The sequence below is a fragment of the Chlamydotis macqueenii genome, chromosome 5 (genome assembly GCF_036417535.1).
Source record: "Chlamydotis macqueenii isolate bChlMac1 chromosome 5, bChlMac1.mat, whole genome shotgun sequence".
Lineage (NCBI taxonomy): Eukaryota > Metazoa > Chordata > Aves > Otidiformes > Otididae > Chlamydotis > Chlamydotis macqueenii.
The window spans coordinates 36,957,451-36,978,092 of NC_141560.1; the positions used below are offsets into that span (position 1 = coordinate 36,957,451).

The 20,642-nt window shown below is 37.3% G+C and overlaps 1 protein-coding gene across 17 annotated transcripts in view; it reads left to right on the forward strand.

Annotated features, from left to right (window-relative positions):
• The window catches only part of GPHN (gephyrin), a 313,321-nt gene that overhangs the window by 267,677 nt on the left and 25,002 nt on the right, over nucleotides 1-20,642 (forward strand). For all 17 annotated transcript variants that reach the window (XM_086748177.1, XM_086748178.1, XM_086748161.1 and 14 more), the window contains 5 exons: nucleotides 2,020-2,075; nucleotides 7,042-7,161; nucleotides 11,393-11,451; nucleotides 11,677-11,830; nucleotides 13,441-13,562. In XM_086748177.1, coding sequence (XP_086604303.1) covers nucleotides 2,020-2,075; nucleotides 7,042-7,161; nucleotides 11,393-11,451; nucleotides 11,677-11,830; nucleotides 13,441-13,562 — 511 coding nt within the window. The remainder of the gene's footprint in view (nucleotides 1-2,019; nucleotides 2,076-7,041; nucleotides 7,162-11,392; nucleotides 11,452-11,676; nucleotides 11,831-13,440; nucleotides 13,563-20,642) is intronic.

Sequence of the window (20,642 nt, forward strand, 5' to 3'; positions counted from 1 at the left end):
CACTTCTTGCAGCCAGGCTGGGCCGAGTTGGGCTCAGTCGGCTGCCCGGCGGGAGGCCAGAGGGTGAGGCCTGCAAGGCCCACAAGGCTCGCGACTTCCCCTCTCTGCCCCCCGCTCAGCTGCTTCACATCTCTCTTTTTTTTTTTTCTGTTTTCCTCTACTTAAATACCTTCTCTCAGAGGTGTTATCATGGGACATTCTGCTACCAATTGGCTCGGCCTTGGCCAGCAGCGGGTCCGCCCTAGGCCCGGCCGAGTCCACTGAGCAAAGGGGAGCGACTTCTAGCAGTTTCCTACAGAAGCTACCACCTTAGGCGCCCCCTCACTAACAAAACCAGAACACTACTAGTTGCTGCGTGATTTTGACCAAACTGCTTCTCTTTGCATCAGTTTTTCTCTTTGTAACGTGAGACTAATGTTATTCACCTCAGATATCTATGGAGGAAAATTCTAATATATATGATTGAACATTATACTAGTAGTAATTTCATTGTGGTACGGGTTGAATCATCATAACACCACATTGAAATTTGGACACAATAGCCAACTTTATTCTAGGGACATTTAAATATATTTGTGAAAATATATATTGTGAAAACCCAAGCAATGGATGTAGTCCAGTAGCTTCCTCATGGATTTGATACAAAAAATAAAATTCCAGGTCTACAAGATGAGTTTGACTGCAGCTGTCTGTCATCTACGTGAGTGACAGGCAGACCAAAATGACCAGTAATAGCGGCAAGGGAGTGCAAATGTAGTCAGAGAAATGTAGGTAATGTAACACAGAGAAAAGCTGAGAGGGGGAGCTCTGAGTGGAATGCTGACTGACTTGGGATCAAGCAAATGCTGTCTTGCAACCTGATTGCTACAAGGTAAGGGAAAGCACAAGTACAATCTCAGTAAACACACAGAATGATCATGAATGCTATCTTCAACAACTTCTGTCAGAACTGACACACAAGACCCTAATTTTGGATTAAAATAAAGTAACAGTAAGGTACTTGAATGTGTCTAGAGGAGGGCAACAATGCTAGTGAAAGGGCTAGAAGGAATGCCCTATGAGGAGCAGCTAAGGACTTTGGGTTTATCTAGCTTGGAGGAAAAGAGGCAGAGGGACCAGTTTGAACAGTCTTGACAGCATGCCTGCTGTGCTTGGACAGGCAGAGTTGCTTGTGCTCCACACATGCTTTATGCTGTGGTAGAGTCTATAATACCACTAATGCAACTTGATGAAAGACCTTTGAGGCAGGCACAAGCTTAAACTCTGTTAGTACTGTTGTCTTTGTTAACCCTGTAAGAATACAAATTTGGCTGAAATAGAAGTCCTGGAGACTTTCAGTTTGTTAAATCAATGTTCTCTGACTTTTAATTTTCAGAATGGCTTCAGTGAAAGGCATAAGGTAACTAGTTCAATGCTACCTCCTAAAATTATGAAAAGGGACAGAGCCCAGACTTCTAATGTGGGAGTCCAAGTTGCATTATCCTTAGCCCCAGGGCTCTTTGGAAAATGCCAAACCTGTATGGTCATCTGCACGGTCTGTAACCACTGCACTTGTCCATATTTTCCTCCAAAGACAGAGATAGAATCTAGAAATGTCAATATTCCATTGTTGTCTAGAAAAAAAAAAGATACATAATACACTTAAGAAATATGTGGTTCTCTTGTATTAGTTTCACATGGAAAAAGGTTTACTCACAGTGGGCATTTTTATAAAAATAATCTCATGAACACTCTTAAATCTTTGTTATTAAGTTAATTCCTTGTAATCTCCTTTTACTTGATCCCATATTGCCCAAAAATTTTCAGCTAAAAGTACTATAGGACCTGTAATTTTTAAAATAATAGACATGACTTAGAAGGACCTCAAATGTAAAATGTTTGCAAAACTTCTATAACCTTTGTCATGTTGACACTGAAGAACTGAATCTTAGATCATTCTTTGGTTCTACTGTTCTTAATTTCTAATGCCATCGTTTGTTTTGATTCAGCCTTTACCATTTGTATTGTCCATCTTAACAGCTGCTGATGGCCCAGGAGATCGATTCATCATAGGAGAATCCCAGGCTGGTGAGCAGGTGAGCACAATTTCTTTTATCTTTTTTTTTTTAATATATTTTTCTTTTGTAAGATACTGCTTTTTATTTTTACAAGCCTTGCTAGTAAACTCAGTATTCTGAGAGGTAGCATGAAGGAGGCCACAGCTGTACCTAGCTGCTATGTGCCTTGGGACATGATTTCAGAAAGTGAGGTTGTATGGTTACATAAGGAACTAACAAGGATATCCCAAGATACTCTAGAGCATCATGCTGACATGGCTGATAGGAGTGCATACAGTAATGTTCTGCCCTAGTACAATGTCAGAGGACATAAGTGACATTACAATTCATAAACAGAAAAAAGCAAGATTTAACCCCTTCTTACTGACAGATTTTAAGAGATGTCAGCCTAATAAATGTTTCTACAAGTTGCTTGCATGTTTCACACTTACATCTGCAAAACAAAGTGTAGGAATCTGTATGAAGCCTTTAGAGGTAGGTAATGAGCAGAACAGTCTTGAGGAAGCCTAGCAGCAGCCTAGTTTGCAGTATTGCTCCTTTTCTGTTTGTTAAATCAAAAGAGTGTTTGTGGACCTTAGCAGATACATGGATTGAGTTTAAGAGCAAGTCATGGCAGCACCAATTCATGACCTATGGGCTGGATAAATATTCATGAATGGACACACTCTGGGATTATCTCTCAAACTCAAGAGTACATTTGATAAAGTTCCTGTAGTTATACTGGCGTAATAGGAAAAAAATCAGTTGCATTCAATTGCTTTCTTTATTCTGTAAATTTAATTGTACCTGCTACTTTTTTTTCAGGAGAGCATGAGTTAATTAAAAAAAATGTTTCTCCAGCTATTTCAAGTCCCAGTTTATAATTCTGTGTATTGTATATGAAATTATGCAGAAATTTAGTAAGTAACAGGTTAAACAAAGGGTTGATTGTTTTAATGAGAATTTTACAGTGTGGCCATTTTAACTGCTAAACAGAAATGTCTCAAATAAAGTAGATGCATTTCAAAAGTTGTTTCAGATTTTAGAAGTATTACCAGTTGTAGGATTGTTCAATTTTTTTTTTTTAAATTATGTTGAACGGCCTCTAAATGTATAACAGACATTTAATTTGGCCAATCATGATAGATACAGAGAACTATGAAAATATTTTTTGCTGTAGTTCCCATCCATCATCATGAATTAAACTTCAGTATAATAGACATTTTCTCAATAGTGATAGTCATGTGAACATAGATTAATGAATCTGTTATACAAAATATGCAAAATTACTTTAAATACTAAAAAAGTAAACTAGTGAATTTCACCTGCCTTGGATTTTTAGCCCTTCTGTCTACATTTTCAAGCATTAGTCCAGAATCCAAAAGTCTGACAACTATTTCTGCAACCCTTTTTATGGTCACTATAAAATCGCAAGAACCAGCAGAGCTATCTGCTGAATTGTCACTGCTATCATTATTCACCTGTCATCAATATCATAATTTTGCTAGTCAAAAAACATCACAGCACAGTGGTGCTTAAAAACAGTATTCTTGAAGCTATGTCTAATGGTAAGGACTGCACACAGGTCTAAAGGGTTTCAGTGTCCTAATCAGTTCAGCAGGTTTGTACAAAGAATAAGAGAACAAATGAGAGCTTGCTTCCCTCCCACAAAATTCAGGAGCTCACAAATGTCTCTCTACAGGGATAGCCTGTCCTCCCAGATTAATGGGAATGGGAAACCTCTCTGGGAAGGAACAAAAATTGGGTAGGAGGCACACAGAGAGTGAATAATTTTGGAAATACCAGTGGCAAGTTAGAAAAATGATGCTGTTGACCTCTGAATAATTGGTCGAAGTTTTTTCTTGGGCCAACACATCTTCAGGTTCATCTCCTTCCCAAGAAGTTATTTATAGCCTTGGAAGGCTCCTCAGTCTCATTTCACCCTTCAGTCCCTCTCAGCAGCAACATTCTGCTTTTCATGTTACAGACCAATTAACAGAATGATTCACAGCAGGGAGTTCAAAATAGGTTTAGATTTGGCTCCTCCTGTAGGGAAAAAGGTTATGTAAATGCTACATAGAGATGGAGAAAATGGGACTGAGAATTGCAGAGAGTCCATATAGCCAAGCTGGACATTTCCGTATCAGTTTGTATATTGTGTATATTATTTTGTGATTTTTATTTCCAAATAGTCGTGTTTATGTTGACAACCTTTTTTTATTTTGTACTGAGGAAATGTTTCAGATACTACCCTGCTTTGAGGAGGTTAAGGCATATTTGAGGGTGCTAGTCACAAGCCATCCGCAATGGCGTCTGTGTGAAAAAGTCAACCATGGGGAGCAATTATTTTCTTCCTATAGACTTGCATAGCTGGAGCTTTGCGTTTCCTGGAAGACTTTCTAAAGAAGTTTGTAAGAGGCACTGTGACTAACTAGCTAATGTAGGATGGAAAACACATTTTTCACCTTTCCATTAACTTGGACCTTTTTACAGAAAAGAGCATGGGTCATTGTAAATCACACAGGAGAGGTGTAATCGTGTGCAAGGGAAAATGCCTGAGATGGGGGCTGTGCACAATAGATTATTTCTGGTTTTTGTTCAGTGAGTAATACTAAATACATTATCAGTGATGAAGGCAAAGGACAGAACCCAGTACTGCCCTATTCCAGGGAAGTGTGAGATCTCAAAGACCTTTAAAAGAGCTTCTGTTAAATTGTTGTACGTTAATTTGCTTTCTGAGAAGGAATCATTTCTTTATATTCATAGTCTCTAGCACAGAACAGAGCCCTAGAAATCTAATGGTTGACTTTTGTTCATAAAGTTAATCTTATCAAATTCTCAAAGGACAAAAAGCAAATTAAATATGTGAGCAACCAATGCTAAAAGTAATTGTTATTGTATCATAATTTTGTTTCACAGCATTACACTTAAAAAAACTAACTCATGTAGTAATAAACTCCGAAAGCATGGATAGTTACAGCGTGTTTTATCACCATAGGCACTGATTTCTGTCAGTCCTATGCATTTTGTATTCTTTGTGGTTCTTGGGGCCCAAAAAGCAGATTTTAAATGGGAGAATTTCTTTTATGCAATACATTTTTCCTCTAAAAATAGTCACTAAAGACATAAATAACTTAGTGAGTTCAAAACAATATTATCTATTAGTAGCCTATAGACTACATCTACAACAATATGCAAAAGAGCTCCCATAATCCAAGGAATAAGCTTTGCCTTTTGTAATATTTGTTTTCATAAAAGTCAATATAATACACTAGACAAGATTATTTTCACTTTTAAGCATCTTCACAATAAATGGCAGCATCTCAGCTATTCATCCATAGCTCCTTGCATAGTCAGTGGTGAGAAATAAATACCATTTTAAAAAAAAATGTATTATTTTTATGTCATCTGTTTTAGATGTCTACTTTAGGATAGCATGAATCTTTCCCTAAAAACACACTATGATATATAGCAAGTGTGATCTTTTTATTTTTTCAGCTTTATTTTAGCATTTTATTTATGTTCTTCTCAAAGGATATTAGATTTCCATTGCCCTTAGAAAAGGGTCAGGATTCAATCCGCTCCAGGCTCAGTTGTTTCTTGGGATAGGTCACTGTGATACTGTGGTAAACCAGGTACAAACCATTGGGCTTCTGTCCCAGTGAGCAACCTTTGAAATACACACATTTCAAAGTAATACTTACATTTCAGAGGTTATGACAGTGCTGGAGTAGAAGAATGGGCAAGGCAAACACAGCTTTGTGCAGCTGAAACATTGGCCACCGGTCTAGAATTTCCAAATGTCTAACAGCCTCCTGTCAAAAGTCATGGAGTAAAAGGCTGCTGGGCAGGAGGTCTGTGGCTTGCAGGTCTGCGCTAATCAAATTCGTGCTAATAAGGTATTGAGAACAGGTTGCTATCAAATATGTGCTAATCACAGTCTGAGCAGTCCTGGAGATATTCCAGTGCTGCATATGGAATATGGAGTCAATCTGCATATGAATTGTACATGTGACACGTAGAGAATATGTTGGTCTCATCACAGCTGTGTAGATCTGTGTGTAGCACATGTTCACTAATAACTAAAGCCTAAATACATTGGGCGTACTGAAGTGCTACGAGGAGCAAGCACTCATATTCCAGCAATGAAATCTCAATCATGGTACCAGCTTTTTTTAGTTGCACTTGTTAAGAAAGATTTTTCTCTTAGTTATTTATTTCCTAAGTAGTTATGGTCAAATTGCAATTCTACTCTGGATTTTGAAAAATGTATATTAAAATAGGCTACCTGGTGAGAAATTTTATTAAAACCATGTCATTTCTTTTATCATGTTGTTCTGATATTTTTCTATTCTTTGTATTGCTTTTGCTGAAACTTCCTAATGTACTGTGACTTTACACAGTTGTAGGCTTTGCTAAACTGACCCTCCCAAAGATAGATATCTTACATGAACTAGCGTTGAGCTGTCTCAGTATGAGGAGATCTGCTTAAAGTGAAGCAGCTGGTTGTATTACTTACAAGCTGCTGGTTTTCCATATATAGTGTACTGGTAAAACAAAACAGAACAAAAACCTCACCAAACCAAAGCAAGGAAATTTCAGCCCTGAGGACCACCGTACTTTGCAAAAATATTTATGTACAGAACTAGATTTTTGCTTATGTAAGTTTCTAGAAGGTCACAACATAACTGTTCTATTTCTGAGCCTGTGGTTTTTCTGAGCCAAGCAGAGTATCAGTATATTGCTTCTTCTGAAAGTTATTCTTATGATAGAAATCAAAGAGGAAAAATCTGAAGCCACCTAATATGTGACCTAAAAGCCAGATCTGAAGCAATGACCTAATGATCTTTAAGTACCTTGGAGTTTATACCTGCTGATATCACAAGCAGTATATCAAGAGTCATACCCCAAATAAGAGTTTTAGTCTTTCGGATTACTTCCATAAAGTTCAAATGGTTTAAGATTTTTCTTTTCAAAAGTAAGCTAATTTTCGTTTATTTTTCAGCCAACTCAGACTGTGATGCCTGGTCAGGTAATGCGCGTTACAACTGGTGCTCCAATTCCATGTGGTGCTGATGCAGTGGTGCAAGTGGAAGATACAGAGCTCATCAGGGAATCAGATGATGTGAGTCACAAGTTAAAACTCATTTTTCTTTTGTGTGCAGCAGAAAATGGTTCATGATACAGTCCTGTAAATATGAAAGACAGTCCTACAGAAAAGCTCTTCTGTAATCTCAAAAGTTTGAGGATTTTCACATCAGATCCTAGTGGCAATTCTACTCACTTTTTCAGACTGTAATAACAGTACCACAGACTTACCTGTCCTGACATTGATTTTTCATCACAGTTGTTGAATGCTGACACCTAAGTATATGGGAGCATGATTGAGTGAAAGGCAAATGCCTCCTGGAGATCCATAACTACAGTCCAATTTAAGTTCCTAGTGTATTCACATTGCAGAGAAATAGAAAGCAGTGGCAATCAGACATTATATTTCCTTCTTTTCTACTGAGTTCACATATAGCAATATATGTGTAGCAATCTTCTTCATATTTCAGGATCATCCTGAAACTCAGTAAGATGAGGACTTTAAAAGTTCTCCTAAACTCACCACGTAAGAAGGGGAAAAGTTTTCTTTAAAATACATAGTGATCCCAGAATAATACATTGAAATATTATAGCGCAGCGTTACTGCTGATGTAATCAAGGCTGAATACTATTTTCTATGGAAAAGTGAACTGCTTTAAATGTTGCAAAATCCGTGGGACAACTTGGATTCTTTTGAACTTGTTTCAGCAAAGGTGGGTTTGGTGGATTTTGGACAATGTCTTGTGCACATACCTTACAATAAATGCCTATGTTTAGAATAAGGGGATTTATTATGTAACAGGAAGTATGTGCCCCCCAAAATTTTTTAAACCATAACTAAATTTCTTCAATAGACCTCTGTACTCCTTTAAAATGAGAAAATTACCTAATTTAAGACCTCTGAAAACCAGGAAATGGATAAGGCACGTATTCCCCCAGAACATAGTCTTAACTCTGTTTAATTTGAATAGATTTTCCAGCATACCTATAAATCATGTTAGTGCTCTACCTTACAGATGCTGCAAAATACCACAGAAAAAAAATATGAGTACTGTAGTACTAACTCTGTACGCACAGTTGTCTTAACAAAGTAAAATGTGTTTTTTGATGAAGCACAGGAGCTGTCTGTAAACAATTGTATCCCAAACAATCCATCTTAGACTTCCTAAATATTATTCTCTCTCCCTTTGTGTTCAGAGAATTCCTTCTGAATCATTACCTTCACTTACCCAGCTGTGATTTCAGGACGCCATCGTCATGCTTGCCATCATCTGACAGATTTTAAGGCAAGAAGATACATCTCTTACTGACAAAGCTTCCAAGTTCAGTTTTGGGATGAATTGTGTGCATGGTTCTCTTCTCAAATCAGCCTTTGCTCCTCTGCTGCTGTTCTGAGAAGTTGTTCCACTCCACCATAGCTCTGTGCTAGCACTGCAATTGCAGCTAGGGTGTAAGGAGATGAATTCTAGTGCTCAAAGCCCATGAAGACGGCAAAAACTGAAACATACTCGTGATCCTTTCTCATGCCTTATTGCTGTAAATGCATAGATTTTTACGTCTGATGAAGTCAGCAAGCTGTCTAAGCTGGCCTTCTTCCTAATACACAATTTATTGAGTCAGTCATGCTTTGAGGTTGCAGATGAGTGTGTGTAGATTATATCTTCCCGTAAAATACACCATTGCCTTCACTGGTTGTTAGTTGTTCCATTAGCCTTACTGAGTGGGTTTTCTGTGGCCATTGCCCACCTCATCATGCCAGGACTATCGCATTGCAGATACATGATAACCTGTTATTTTCTACTACTTCTTTGAATGACTGTCTTCCTGGATTCCACTTTTTCTGTGCATGTTCTCCTCTGCATGTGAGAACAGATTATTTGGCTATGTGCTTAAACTCTGAATTTTTGAATCAGCCACCCTCAGCTTCCTTTTCCTGCCTATAAGTGTGAGGTAGAACTCTTCAGTTTCTACTTCTCCTTGAATATGCCACACTGCTAATCCTGTACATAAATAATTAGCATCGTTTAATTAATATGTTATTTTTCTCTCCTTTTTCATGCCTAGGTGGCTACATAGTTCAAGAATATTTTTCTTTTTGGTGTTAAGAACTCCTTCAGGGATCGTATTTAACTGAAATGAAATCTGTAACATCTGAAATATGTTCTTCTGAAAAGACAAAGAGTACTTTTTAAAAGAGCTCCTTGACCTCTAGTTGTGGTAGAAGTACTTAAATATCATAGCAAGCATTCCCAAAATGACTGTAAAAGTCACAGGCCTGAAAGGAATTACATCTATCCAGCAGGAAGAAAAATTCTCATCACCTTGTCAAATTCATTGTTATTGATCCTTGCAGAAACATATCTACACCCTTTTCATTTTGAGTTTTGATGCCACCTTGTAGGGAAAAGGAGGCCGGTATGATCAACCAAAACAAGATTTACATCAAGACCAAGCATCAGTAAATCAGTATGGATGCTGGCTGATAACAATCGTTAGAGGAAACACTGAGACATAGTTCAAAATACACAGCAAGAAGAATGCCTGATACACACCAAATGGAAGATGTTCTCAACGTAATGCCATACCTCCCTTCAAACCCTACCTCTAGCCACCTTGAATTATGTTGTATTCCTAAAGTGTTCTTGGACATCCATCAGTCTGATAAATAACAATCTCCACACATCACCATGTTGTCCACAGTCACTCTTTCCACAGTGCTTTTCAAACCTCAGATTACCAAATTCCCCAAAAGACCTTTTCTTCTTGTTTCCCCTAATCCAGGAGTCCTAAGTAGGGCCTTTTTGATTACTCAGATGTATCACTGGCACTCCTCATGATTCCCTAGAAACTTCCTAGCTATCTTTAAATGTTATCAACGATATGGAAAATTCAAATCTTCATGAGTGGCCAACCATCTCCAGAGTATTATTAAAATAAAATAATTCAACTAACTCTTGCCCCAGATTTTCATCACAAGCTTAAAGTGTCTTTTACAGCTTCAAATGGGGATAAGGGAGCTAAAAGGACATCCTTGGCACCAGCACAGCCATTTTGGACACTAGCAGCCAAAAATAGTTTGTCTTATACAAGAGGAGCAGTTATAAAAACCCCAGAATTTGCATTAACAGCGTATTTTTAAAATACTATGATAAAGTAAGAAATCAGTTTCTTTCAGGGTTGGTGTTTTTATTCATCATTTCCTGGTTTTCAGGGGTTTAAATTTATCCATTTTCACAGTAAGTAAATAGAATCACAATCTGTAACAACACATTCATTAACTTTTAACTTTGGGGCCTTTAGTTCAAAGCATTTAGTTTGAACTCAGAAAATGCAGTCTATATCATCTGTAAGAAAAGAGACAAGTCCCGATGTTCTAGCCAACACTATCATTCCTGTAAAAATTCCCAATGACAATGATATGCCTTGTTTGTCTTGTAATATTAGTGTCTGATTTATAACTTAGTGGTACTGAAAGTATGAAGTTCTACATGATAATGTAAAACCAAAATCTCTTCCAGTCTAAGTAAGTGTAGATTTAGTGCTACTGACAGGCTGGCACTATTTTGAAGCTGAGTGTATATATCATCAACCCACTTGCAGGGCTTATAAATTAAATATTAACAATATAGGTCATGTGCCATTTATTGGCATTGAATGAATCACTAAACCATTGAAATTCTGAAGAACTGAACACAAATATTTAGAGTAGGCATCAGACTTTTCACGTCACTGTCTCTTGTTCACAGTAAATAAACATGAATAAGCCTCTTTCTGATTTGTACAAAGTTCTCAAGTTGGAGTTTCCACTACAAGAATCTACATGAAAATCCTGAAACAGTTAGAGCATATAGCTTGTTCCCACTTTTCTGCAGATGTAGTGGCCTATTGTCTGTCAGACTAGTGCTCTTTTTAAAATGCCATCTTTGAAATGGTTCAAACAGATGAAGTTGGCTGAGAGGAGTAGAAAGAATTAATCCACGTAGTATACTAGATCAACAGACAAACATAGGAGGTAACATACTGGGTACTCAGTGCTTGTCCTTCCCTGGTGAGCTCATCAAAGAGAGTATTTCTTATAAAGCTGTTCAGTTTTAGCCCACATTATATTGCAGTCTTGACACACAGATCAGTAAAACAATGATGATGCTTAAACCATAAGGTCTCAGTGTAATTAACACTGTAAGCTGTGTAGACTTCTGAGAAATTAAAACTGATTAATCTTTTTTAAATAGCCCAGCTGACCACGTTTGATCTCCTTGGTTTTGTAGGGCACTGAAGAACTAGAGGTTCGAATCCTGGTGCAGGCTCGACCAGGCCAAGATATCAGGTCTGTAAACAGCTTACTTTATAAACAGTAAAATATCTCTGTAAGGAATAGAAAGGCTGGTGATTTTTTTAGTCATTGTTTGACCATAAGTAGTATGGACATTTTGACAGTCTGACTAATGAAAATCCCTGGACACTCCTTACCTGGAGCAGTACCAATCAAGGAAAGATAAGTTCAATCTTATTCTGTTTTTCTTTTATTTTTTTTCTGTGCTATGATTTTCAGACCTATAGGACATGACATTAAAAGAGGTGAATGTGTGCTGGCTAAAGGAACCCACATGGGTCCATCTGAGATTGGTCTCTTAGCAACTGTTGGAGTAACTGAAGTAGAAGTTAACAAGTTTCCAGTGGTTGCAGTGATGTCAACAGGGAATGAGGTAAGAAAAATGTGTTTAGAATCAAGGTCTAAATAACTGTATTTTCTTTAGGACCAGTATAGTGTTCTGGATAGTGACTTCCACCCTGTTCCCAAGTAGTCTCAGTTTTTAAGCTGCAATTTATGCTGACATGAGGTATTTTTGTGAGTGATCAACTCGTATTCAGTTGCTTGTGTTTTCTCCCTCAAGGGCTCTCTCACAAGTCTTACACACTATCTTTGCCAAAATTTTGGTAATGTATCCAACCATGTGCCAGCTGCTCTCATCCTGCCAGCAAGGGAGAACCTGTGGGATAGTCAGGGTTATAATTCATACTGCCAATCATGACTGGAAGAGTAATTTCTTTTGAGCAGCACTGCTCTGTAGCTATAGTGCAAATGGCAGATAATCCATCTTTGAAAACTAAATAGTACAACCAAATGCTGTAATATTGTGCCCTAATATTTTTTTTTATTAGTAGCACATCTTGAAAGCCAGACAATCTCCTGTTCATAGAACTCCAGACCAGCTTCCTAATTGCTTTGTCTTAACTGTATGAGAAAAAGCAGATTCAAGATTAATTTAATTTACTAATTTTACATATGTTGTGGGTTGACTTCGACCAGCAACTAAGCACCCACACAGCTGCTCACTCATTCCCTCCTGCAGCAGAACAGAGAGCGAATAGGAAGAGCAAAAGCAAAAGAACTTCTGAGTGGAGATAAAAGTCAGTTTGGAGTTTAAAGACAGCATGATCTTTAGACCTTTAATTTTGACTGTGATTTGAGACAAACTTTTTGAAGTCCAGACACAAACATAGACCCAATAGCTGCATTTTCATGCAGCTTGAATATGTTGAGTTTTGAAAGATTTTGAAAACTTTTAATATCTTGAATTTTGTCATCTGGTGGTGAGCTGCTAGCCAAAGCACCAAAACCACTTTGGTTATTCTTACCTTACTACCTAACACTATTGCTGTAATTTTGACAGATATGTTATTATTATTACCTCCTGTTAATGTTGTGTTGTCCTTCTGTGTCCTACAAAAGAATTCCTAATATATGTATCACATATGTATCTTTTGTGGTTTAACTTCCAAACTATGTAACACATGTAAGGCAATTGCCATGATACCATCCTTTCCTCCAAAACAGTAATTAATATAAGAACCAAGCTTTAAGCTTCTGCCTATTATTCTAATACAGATTGTTGTATTTAAAAAACATCTTTATTGGTAAGTAGACAATGAACTTCAAAAATTCTTTTAATACCTTTAAATCTGGTTAGCAACGCCAATGAGGTTCCTTTAAAGCCATTTAAATAGCGGCATAACTTGGAAACTTAAAGTTAGTGGTTTGATTTCTAATGTTTGAGATTAGAAGCCAGGTACTTGCAAAGAGAAAGATGGTTTTGCAGACATCAACCAATAGAAACAAACCAAGCAACGTGGAGGATTGGACTAAACAAGCACATTACATATCTTATTAATTTAAATTCCCTAAATCACTTTACACATATATTTTATCATAGTTGTCTAAGAATATCCTGTCCAATCTGAAGAAGAAAATTCTCACTTGTGTAAAGGCATAGTATTCCAAGGAGACTGACTGAGAGTTTTCCTGTTTTTGTAGCTACTGAATCCTGAAGATGACCTCTTGCCAGGAAAGATTCGGGACAGTAACCGTTCAACTCTCCTAGCTACAATCCAAGAACATGGCTATCCAACAATCAACTTGGGAATTGTGGGAGATAAGTAAGTACCACATGTTAGTAAAAATGTCACTTCATTTTCATGCAGTGCACTTTATGGCATCCGTGGAAAAAAGAAACACCAGAGAGAATGTTATTCATTGCAAGTGTCACAGTGTTGTGATAGAGCACATCTTGGAGAAGATATTTTACTCTTTTTATTAGAAAAATAAGTCTATTCTAATATTAAGAGGGAACATTTGATACAATTTTTTTGAATGGTGTTTATTTTGTTTTGCCTTCTGTTTTTTTAAACATCTGTTACTGCTGCAAATTTAGTTTATTGCTACAGTATCATCACAAGCACCATATTTAATGCACGTAAGAGGAGACAGTTCTACAGCAACTATACTTTTTTTCTGATCCAATAAAGGGAGAAGGAAAGTTTCTCTCAGAATTTATTTTCCATGCCAAAATTAATTTAGAATATAAAATTTTGTCAGATTCTGAGTAACTGTCTTTTGGGGAGGGCCCCACTGCTGGATGTTGCTCAACATTTCCAGAAATATGTCCCAGAATTTAAAAGAATCTTTTTTTTCCTTTGCTATTCTCTTTACTTTGTAGTACCTTGTGATCAGTCTTTCCGTTCATCTAACAGTGATTGCTCCTTGTTTCCCAGTGATAGTGAAGTCACATCTCCTGTTGAGAGCTCTAGTATAAGTGATTGAAGTGTTCAGTCTTTTGTCCTTTGCAATATCTGTCATCCATGGCTTGAGTCTCTCAGCATAATGTATGTCCTCAGTTTATTGAGCCCGAAAGGCTTCGAACAGGCTTTCTTGTTTCTCATTTTGGGTATCAAACCCATTGACAGACTTAGTCTGATAGGGAGTTGTTTAGGTTCACCTCCACATGTTTGAGAAAAAGGGTGTTCCTTCCAGGTAGCTAAAAGTGAGGCCAAATCAGAAAAAAAAAAAAAAAAAGGGAAATAGTGAGTTTCAGCACCCACATTTTACATTGATTGATGACAGGTTACTGCTAGGGAATAGCTCATTTCAAAAGTGCAGGACTCAATATAAAACATCACTAGCTTGACAGAAAGTATATGAATGGGCCAACCACTGCGTGGTTTTACAATATGTGAACCAACCTGAATGGCTGCTCCGAGAAATGCAGTTGAATTTGAAGTATTCATACAGAGAATGTGACACACAGCAACTGCAGCAATTGTTGTGATCTTAGGGAAAGCAAATCCTTCTGGATACTTGCACTGCATCCAGGCATCCTTTTTGTTTCTCTGGCCTCACAAAACTCCCTTGCTGTTCCAAATAGCAATAAATATAAAAAACCTCCTGCCTGTGAATGCTTCTAATTTCAGGTGGAGATTTCATGCAAACAGACTCTAAACTCATTATATTGTTCTTTCCAGAAATGGTATCTAAATGTTCTGGATTTCTAGAGTGTGTTCTATATTATAAAGACTTTTTTAGACTTCAAAACACAGGTAGCGAAGTTCTCAAATAAAACTATTATATACATAGATCAGATTCTAGATTTACGTATCTGAGAAAAAAAAAGACAGCCACAAAAAGGCTGTTAATCATAGTCAGCTCCTGAGAGTCATCCCCACGTAAAAGAAGGATTGGCAGGGTTTTTCCTCTGGCTAAATATTGGAGGTGGAACTTTTTGCTGCCTGCATGACTGAAAGCTACTGCTACTGTCAACAGTGCATTACTGTCAACAGCAGCTTACATGCTGTCATTAACGGTGGGTTAATCCAATGGAAAAGATGCTTTCCCCTGAACATCTTTCTGGTAGCCCATTTGGCAAAATAAGAATGTAAAGCTTGTTTGTTCTTTATGGCCTTGTCCTAACCAAATAGATACAGTCTCAAATTTGCTATAAAGTCAACATCATCAAACGGAGAGTTTAGTTTAAGGGCGTTGTGCAAAACTATAGCTACGTACTCCGTTGCCTTCAGGGGTTTTTCCTATAACCTCGAAGGCATGGAATGCAAGTGAAGATAATTAATCTTGAAAGCTCTCAGCAATAAATAGCAAACAATTCTAGTGAGATTTAAAGCCCAAAATAATTTTTTTTACTTTTCTACGTTTTGCTTTTAATATTTTTTACAGATATGTTTTGTGACCCTTTTTCACTTGTTGGATGCTAGCTGAAAACCAGACAGAAAACATGTATCAGTCAAAGGCAGATACGTGTCTGCAGCTTTGCTTTCAGTTGCGAGAGAGGCTGATACTTTTGAGTCCTCCCTATTAAAATGTTCACTGTGTCTTGAGATAGTATTACCTTGGCAAAGGTAGTAAGAGTTCTTTTTAAACTTTCAGTTTCGTGCTGGGTAGTCATTTCTGCAGAGGCAGTTACTTTAGTTCATAGAATAGAAATAATGAGCCTGAGCCTACAATTATGTGAGTGATTTTGTTTTCTGCAGTGAGTTTTGAAAGTGATTTGGTACTGTTGACTTAGCCAAGAATCCTTCCCATGTGACACCGGGATTCTGTCTTACCAAACATTCTGCCATTCTTCTCACACGCACATGCCCAATGCATATGTTTACAACAAAATGTGTGTGCAGTTCTGTTTCAGTCAAAGTGAAGATCTGAATATGTAAGTTTGATAATAAGTATGGTGTTATTTCATTATGCAATAAAGCTACTAAGATAATATTGCCCATATGGATATTTCAGTATATATCTTCCGGACTAACATGATTGATTTGATGGAGTACCATGACACTTGAAGAAATGCAAGAGTCTTACCAGAGAGATCTTATGAAGGGTACAGTTTTGACATTTTGGTTAACATGTTTATAGAAAAGTTGAACAAGCCTTCAGTGTCTGTTATATGTTTTACTGTAGTTAAACCATAGATTATGTATGTTTGTTTGTGCTCATGTGTATGTGCAGCTTATTTTGTATGTATAATATGTATCTAGACAGTGAAAAAGATAAAGATTTTATATCCGTTGAGTATTACTATTGCTGTAATGGGTCAAGTTTTTTAAAAAGCATGGAAATTCTGTCAGTCATATATACAGAGCTAATATTCAAGCATGAAAATTGATCTAGAGTAGTGTTTGTAAAGACAAACTTAGAGGTAAGTGTTCTTATATTTCATTCCAGCATGTGAATCACTCAGAGGTGTTCAGGTGAAAAAATAGCTTGTCCAGCTGCTTCAAAGCCCGGGACTGTGATACAAGTAAACACATTCACAGAATGTGAAAAGATAGGGGAGCACATGGAAGGTCTGTGGGTGTCTGCAGAGTAGTTAGGAACACTTTAAAAATGGCTTTGCTTATTAGTCATATGTGAACTGGCCACGCAAGTCTCAGTCTGTATTTGTATTTTTAGTTGAAACTACTATTTTATTTCTTTTTGGAGCATTTTAACTATTTCTGAGATTGTCATTGTTTGTTTCCGTTCTCGTAAATTTTATATAGGACTCAATATTCAAAATGAAAAACAGCAGGTCCAAAACACACAGATAAAATCTACAGTTAAAATCCTAGAAGGAAGCAATAGGAGAAAAGAACAAACCTGGAAAATGCAATATAGCTGAAGTTATGGCTGGCTAGAAGCCAAGATTTTCTTTATTTGTGTTCTTAGCACATAAAAACCAAGCTGTCTGAAGAGCATGTGTCTAGGTCGAAATGGAAGATTTTCCATTTCCAGAGCCACTCCAAACACAAGAAACAAGGGCAAAACCAAAAAAAGGAAGAACCCTTCTGATGTTGTCCTTACTGTTGTGTCTTACATCTTTGTCTGAATCACAGAATCACTTGCTAAAAAATTGCAAAAACAACTGGCCAGTTAAAACTGGTATTCCAATGTACTATTGAGTGTTGTCACATGTAACAAGACCAAGGTGAAAAGCCTTCTAATTTCATTTCCTTTGCCTATAGGCTATGAAATTATTTGGTTTTTTGGAAACCATTGATAAAAATGAGAGTTACATCTCTGATCTGATCTGTGGAACTCTATTAACTTAATTGTCAGGATATTTTTGTGTCTGATTATTTCATCTGTGATGTTCTTTGTATCCACTGTTTATTTAAAGCTGTGAAGTTCAGCCCTAGCAAAATCCGCTATAGCATAGGCCTCTGTTTTGGAAAGCCATCTCCCATTTTAACAATTTTCCTTCTATAAGAGACTCTCTTATTCAACTTTCTAAATAATTTTGATAACGTATGTAATGAATTCAGTTTCCTCTGTTTTTACCTTTGTTTACTTGAGTGCATTTTCCCTTTTCTCTGCATTCTTTTCCCTATTTTCTAATTCCCTTATTTTTCTCAGAGACATATATAATGTTAGCTGCTTCCAGCTGCATTTTCATTCATGAGCCTGTGATTTCACAAAGGAGAAAGAAAGAATCTCTCTCTCCTTAGGAGAAAAATTTAGCAAATTCACATTAACTGCTCAATTGCTTAAAAAAATTATCAGAATAGTTATAAAAGCATAAGAGAGCTTTCTACATTAGAAGTTATTTGTTTGTCATTTATATATCTCTGGTTTATGACATATTGTTTGACATAGAGCTCCTAAGTGATAGGTAAACCCATTAAAAATCATCCTTGCTATTGTGACAGCATTACTATATGATATCCCTAAAACAAAGGCTGTGAAAGAGTCCTCTCATATTTTGGAAGGAGTACTAAGATCTTATTCAAGGATTTAGTCTCCTTAAATTTTATGTTTGCCATCCGAAAAGAGGTTTAAATCTTTTGTGCTTGTGTGGGTTGCATGTAATGACCAGTATTATAGTTCAGATGGAACATCTGGAATGAAGGGAGAAGATTGGGGAAACTGCTCTAACTTTAAAATTTCTTATGCAATATCAACTTGATGTATATCATCATATGAGAAAATGCGGTATAGGTAAAATTCAGCCACAGAATCCTAGCCTCTCCCTGCACCGGTTCAATGTCCAACTTGGGTGCAATCAAATGTACTGTGAACAGAATTAGTGGTAGTAGTATCATTTAACAAATTACTGCAAGAAAAGGCCTATTAGAGAAAAGGCCTTAAATCAAATGTCACAGTATTAGTTTTTGCTAAAGTGACTTCAGTTCTATATCTGCTTAAAGAATGATGGTGTTGATCGTAACCTAATGAATCCAGGCACACTGAGTAACAGTTTGAAGGTGATTCAGATATGGAGGTTCTCTCTTTCATTGTGCTCTATCAAGAAGACTATTTTTCTTTGCAGACAGAAATGTTTAATATCTGTCACAACTCTTGATAACCATTAGGACAAACTTCAGATAAGCTGTCATATGTGACAAGTCATCTGATCTAATGCACGTATTCAGAAAACACGAAGAAACATCTAAGCCAAAACAGGGGTGAAAAAAAGGAACTTATGAAACAAGGCAGAGCAAGTCTTAGGGGTTCTTCTATATCAGTAGGAAAAGTATATAGTGTACAGATAATAAAAGTTCCTGCTGTAGAGGTGACAGGTGCAAAGCTAACACACAAAAGGTAGGCCCATGCAAACCTCATGAAGTTCGACAAGGCCAAGTGCAAGGTACTGCACATGGGTCGGGGCAATCTCAAGCATAAATATAGGCTGGCTAGAGAATGGATCGAGAACAGCCCAGAGGAGAAGGACTTGGGAGTGCCAGTGGATGAGAAGCTCAACATGAGCCGGCAATGTGCCCTTGCAGCTTAGAAGGCCAACCACATCCTGAGTGGTTGGAGGAGGAGGAGGAGCATGGCCAGCAGGTCAAAGAAGGCGATTCTGCCCCTTTACTCCGTTCTGGTGTGACCTCACCTGAAGTACTGTGTCCAGTTCTGGACCCCCCAACATAAGAAGGACATGGACCAGCTGGAGAAGGTCCAGAGGAGGGCCACAAAGATGATCAGAGGGCTGGAGCACCTCTCCTATGAGGACAGGCTGAGAGAGTTGGGGCTGTTCAGCCTGGAGAAGAGGAGGCTCCAGGGAGACCTTATAGCGACCTTCCAGTACCTAAAGAGGGCCTACAGGAAAGATGGGGAGAAACTCTTCAGCAGGGCCTGTTGTGATAGGACTAGGGGTAATGGTTTTAAAATAGAGGGAGGTAGATTTAGATTAGATATTAGGAAAAAAATTTTTACACTGAGGGTAGTAAAACACTGGCACAGGTTTCCCAGAGAGGTGGTGGATGCCCATCCCTGGAAACATTCAAGGCCAGGTTCAGTAAGGCTCTGATCAACCTGATCTAGTGGAAGATGTCCCTGCTTCTTGCAGGGGGTTGGACTAGATGACCTTTGAAGGTCCCTTCCAACACTAACGATTCTATGATTCTGTGATTCTGTAACAGTGTGCCATTCTCATAATTGTCCTCAACACAGGCATGAACTTCTTCCTGAATTAGCAGTTACAGAATCACAACCCAGTAGTAGAACATGACACTAAACAGCAAATAATAAAAAGGACAGAATATTATTAAAATCTTCCTATATTTGAAACCCAAGGGAATCTGTAACTGTATTTGTTGGAGTGAAATAAAAACTACTGTAGGCTATTTTTGAGGCATATATTAACATTTTTAAAAATACTTGGAGACATAAATTCTGTTTACAAGAGAACTTCAGCCTCTAGAAGCCGAAATATCATTCACTTAAATGACTTTCAGCCTACTTAGTATCTAGATCATATATAGATATCCGGGAATTTGGGTTCACAAGTCACTAAGAAGTTTTTGAGGATTGAAATTTTACTATTAATACCCTAGAAGAAAATAGCTAAAACTAATAAAAGCACTAGATACAGAAAGATCAAAGAAGTGGTAAATGTTGAAGATGGGTCACTGATATTAAAGTTAGACTAATGCAGACTGTAAATAAAGCATAATTTTTAACAGTGAAAGTAATTACTTATTAGGAATCTATATAAAATGCTTTGATAGATACTCATTTCAAAGCATAATTGGGTATTTATTTAAATGTGATTTACTGTTCAATCAGAAGCAAGTTCAGGGAGGTTCCCAGACTATATTGAATACCAAATCAGACAAAATCATCAAAATTATTTCTCATGGTCACAAATAATCTCCTAACTCTTACTTTAGAGAATTAAATTAATTTTCATGTTATACTAATGGACAATATGTGGTAGAAGGACAAACTCAGAAGACCAGTACCAGCAGAAG